Consider the following 4,617-nt stretch of genomic DNA (forward strand, 5'->3'; position numbering starts at 1 on the left):
ATTACAAACAGGTGGCACTGACCAGTTCCAAGCCTAGGAGACATACTAATGCAAGCTGCTTTAGTCATACGGTAAAGTCCCATAATTTATAGGACTCAAAGAAAAAAAAAAAGTGCATAATTATGGTATCTTTTTAACCGCTTCCTACATAAAGTGGTCATGGGTGCAGTGAACAGAAAGAGCAACGATACGCTGTTGAACAGATACTACCCCCCCTTTTTACTTTGCAAATTCTCCCTCCGTGTGCATAGACCAATTCACCCCCACTGAGTGCCAGTGCCACCCCACAACACAGCAATACTGCACTGTGCCAGTGGAGCACACTCTCGGACCCTGTCGGTGGTCGGGCGTCCCTCGGGGGGTCCAGCCAGCGGTTGCCGTCTCGTGCCAGTGTGTTGGGGTTAGCACTTGCGGTTGTTGTTGGCCCCGGAGCGGCGAGCGGCAGCGCGGTCGCGGCGCTTGGGGGTGGCGGTTGCCTGACTGAACTGTGCGGTTCTGCCGCTCCAGCTGGCCGCGGGCCCCCAGCTGCCGCTGCTCGCGCTGCACCTGGCTGCGCTGGCTGGGCCTCAGCTGCTCCAGCCAACCTGCACCGAGTGACAGAGTCCACATCCACAACTGAAACGTCACACCCACTGCGCCCCCCATCGCCGTCTGGATTGACAACACTCGAGTGCCTATCGTCCCCTTCATACACATACTTGGCGTCACGATACAAGCTAACCGCGGCAATTCGCTCACCTTCCAACGACTACGCTCACGCACACTTCAGACCATAGGACTCCTCAGACGCATTACAACTCGGCACCACGGCCTGACGAGCCCGAGCGACTTTGGCTGCTCCATGCCTTCGTAACCAGCTGGTTCACGTACCACCTCCCATACTGCAGGCTCACCGTAACCGACAAAGCCAAATCGGACTGCCTTCTCTGCAAAGTCTATAGGGCTACTCTTTGGCTTCCACCGAATGCCCCTACCGACCGCCTCCTTTTTCTGCTTGGCCTACACAACACCACGTCTGAACTCACCGAAGCCCACCGCACGGCCCAAATCCACCAACTGGCCCCCACCCACACTGGGCATTCCATACTCGCTCGACTCTCCATCTCAACCCCTATCTTCCCCCCATCCTCCGTCCCCACCCCCCCAACAATTTCGCCAGCTCATACGAATTAAGCCACTACCTCGCAACTCCCACCCCACATTACATCGCCAAGACGTGCTACCTGCGCAGCGAACGTGCAACGCCTGCACCCCCCCTCACCTCATACCATCTACGTAGACGCTGCTAGCTACCCCTCCCGAGCTGCATTCTCCATAGTAGTGCTCTCCGGGGATAGCACACCTCAGGACTCCCTCACTGTCCTCACTAATTCAGCCACAGCTGAGGAGGAGGCGGCCATATCCCTCGCCCTGGCCCAAGACCCCTGTTCACACACCATCCTGTTAGATTCGCAATCGCAATCAGAAATTTTCAAGCCGGCAGGATATCCAAAATTGCCCTCCGAATTCTACCCCGAAAACCACCTCCCCACCCCGTGGTCCTGTTGTGGGTCCCCGCCCATACGGGAATAGGTGCCAACGAGGCGGCCAACCGAGAAGCTTGAGCTATGACTACCTGAGCGGGCCCTTCGTTGGAGACCAACCACGGACTTCCCAGCTCCCGGGACATTCTCATTTCGTACCGGGAGATCACACAACATTGCCGCCACAACGTCCCCCCTCGCACCCCAGCCTCACACAAGAGGAGGCCAGAACCTGGCGCCTCCTCCAAACGCACTCCTTCCCCTGCAGAGCCTCCCTCTCTCACTCACACCCTTCCCTCTTCCCCTCCCCACTTTGCGGCCCCCGGGACTCTCAACTAGACTCTCTCAGGAGAGTTTGTTGCTGTCCCTGTGTCCCAGCAGTGTCCCTGTCACTTTTTCTTAACACTTAGTCCTTTGTTTCCATGTTCAGCTGGTTTCTTCTAAACTTAATACACTCTCTCTGTGACTGCCCACGCTCCGTTTCCCCCTTTCCCCATACCCACCCACTGGGAGCAGGCCCTGCGGAGCTCGACCCTGAAGACCCAGACCACCCCCGTCTCCAGGGCCCAACAGGTCGTGCAGGGCCAGTCCTCCCCCTGACCCAGCCATAAAGTCTCTCTCTCTCTCTCTCTCTCTCTCTCTCTCTCTCTCTCTCTCTCTCTCTCTCTCTCTCTCTCTCTCTCTCTCTCTCTCTCTCTCTCTCTCTCTCTCTCTCTCTCTCTCTCTCTCTCTCTCTCTCTCTCTCTCTCTCTCTCTCTCTCTCTCTCTCTGTGTGTGTGTGTGTGTGTGTGTGTGTGTGTGTGTGTGCACGCGTGTGCGTGCGCGTGTGTGTGTGTGTGGCAGGCACAGGGGGTTGCCTCCACATTTTCTAAGCCATCTCCTCTCTTGCGCCTTCCCACCACACTGCCATTTAAATATGGCAGGCAGCCAATGAAAATGTCGTGTGTGTGCAAAGAAAAAAAAAATACTAAAACGGCATTAAGTCGTTAGGTGCCAACAAACGAACGCTTCTCCATATCTGAAGAGGCCATCAATTTCACCACAGACCGGCATGTGCATTGCAAGTAACTGCACAAATGTATGCATACAAGCTGGTTGAAAAGTTAAAAAGTAAGGTGAGTATACTGGAAAATTTTGTCGACTATGTGCTTCCTACTGTTTTTATAAATTAGAAAAGAAAATGCAAATAATCGTCACTATACCGAGAAATGTTAACATTTTCTCGACACTGGCCATGGAGTTAGTGTTGTAATGGTACAAAGGTCAGTGGAAAAGCCCACGATACTGATCATCTCTGAGTGATACATCAGTACACGTGGTATCCTTTTAAGGGGATAGTGCTGCCTTTGCCAAGCGCAGACGCGGAATTTCGCTTTAGCAGATATTGTGACATATACCTATAGTACTCGGAAAAAGATTACCTCTATGTACAAGTTCCATTACCATAACACCACTTGTACACCCCTCTGAGTGAGCAGAGTTGTCTGTGGAAGAGAAGGGGAAATAGTGGGGCACTCAAAAACAGCAAACACATCACTTTGCTTCTGTTATGATCTACTTAAATGAATAAGAAGCACCCCCATGCAGCACCTGCTTCCTTTTAGTACAGTCTACTGGACGAGACAGGTGTGTCGTTCAAGGCCGATTAGGGGGCTCCCTTTTGCGATGAAAATTTCTGCTGAGGAACTCCTGTTGTAAGCAGCGCCCCTGGTGGCCGTTGCTTACCAGTTGGCTTCAAAGGTTTTTGTTTGTTAAATTAATCTGTACTTATTGCCCTAAATAAACTTATTTTTTTATTTAATGATATAGAGTTTTATAAAACCCGTCAAATAACTGTTTTGTTTGATTTAGAAACTTATAGGTGGCGTCGACTGCAACAGCCGTTCTCGTGGGAACGCTTGCGCTCCACACATTTTGTTTATCGCAAAAGGGACCCGCTCTCTCCATTGGTTTTTCTTCCGCACGACACACCTTACCTTCTAGTACACTGTACTTTTAGCACGCCCGTTGTCACTGGTCGGCCATCAGCATATCTCAAGGACACGGTGTCCTCTCATTGTAGCACAGTGTTACATTGGCCACGTGCCAGCATCACGAAAATTGGGAGAGGTGGTGGAAAGCTGGAGGGAACTCCCTCCTTACCAAGTGCAAAAGAGGTTTCATTACTGTGTACAGGGAGGGGTGCATATCTGTACATCCAATGTTTTTTCAAAAAGGCACTACCACTGCATTTTCTAATTTCAAGACGAAAACAAAGGATCAGAAGTTCTAATTAGGGCTTCAATGCATTGTTATAACTAACATGCTAGGCTTCACGATGTAACACAGTGCCATGGATTAATTTAGACCACCTGGGTATCTTTATACGCACCAGAATAGCTAGGTGCTTGGCAGTGGCACTTTTGTTCACTGAGCTAGTACTGCAACAGACAGCAGCTCAGTAGTTAAGGGAAGGAAACAGTTACAGAATTGTACCATTCAGTATACAGGGTGTTACAACAGTACATCAGCATCTTCAAACTATTTTCCTGTACAAACCGGTTTTTCGTTCACGGTCAAACTTTACTCTGTGGTCGCACCTTTGTGGTCTAGCTTTCTAACACCAAGAACGGTGACGGCACTTACCTGATAATTTAGAAAATGAATAAAAACAACTTTTGCCTACGGGAGAGTTGGTGGCCACCTTGACAACAAATGACCACCTTGAAATGGTGGAGCTACTTGGGGTATCCAGAATGAAATACCTCACTGTGCTAAGTGCAAGTGCAGTCTCGCACTGCAGAGGCCAGCTAGATGGACGTCAAGCGAGCTGTGGGAGGCTTTTTGCATAAGCGAGAGTCATTTCTAAATAAAAAAATGGCTGGCAATTAGGATACTCCTAATGCGATATTTGGGCGCAGCTGCATGTTTAGCTGTTTTGACTGTGCGATATATTGCGGCAAAGAATTTTAGACGGACATATTTGTATGGTTACAGAAAACTTGTATTTGCAGTGGCTGACGAAGCACATGCACCGGTTGCCTCACTCACTCAATGTTCAGACATCACCCGGGGTTTCTGGCGTCGGCGGTGCGGAGGCCTCCGCTCTGGTAGC

General features: G+C 50.6%; 1 protein-coding gene across 1 annotated transcript in view; it reads right to left on the minus strand.

The window, feature by feature from the left end:
- Positions 1 to 256: 256 nt before the first annotated feature.
- The window catches only part of Tp53inp (Tumor protein p53 inducible nuclear protein), a 15,716-nt gene continuing 11,355 nt past the window's right edge, over positions 257 to 4,617 (minus strand). The window contains 2 exon segments of the mRNA XM_077687023.1: positions 257 to 464; positions 466 to 584. Coding sequence (XP_077543149.1) covers positions 402 to 464; positions 466 to 584 — 182 coding nt within the window. The 3' untranslated portion in view covers positions 257 to 401.

Source organism: Haemaphysalis longicornis, unplaced genomic scaffold (genome assembly GCF_048455015.1).
Source record: "Haemaphysalis longicornis isolate Haplotype H1 unplaced genomic scaffold, Haemaphysalis longicornis Haplotype H1 scaffold_1, whole genome shotgun sequence".
NCBI lineage: Eukaryota > Metazoa > Arthropoda > Arachnida > Ixodida > Ixodidae > Haemaphysalis > Haemaphysalis longicornis.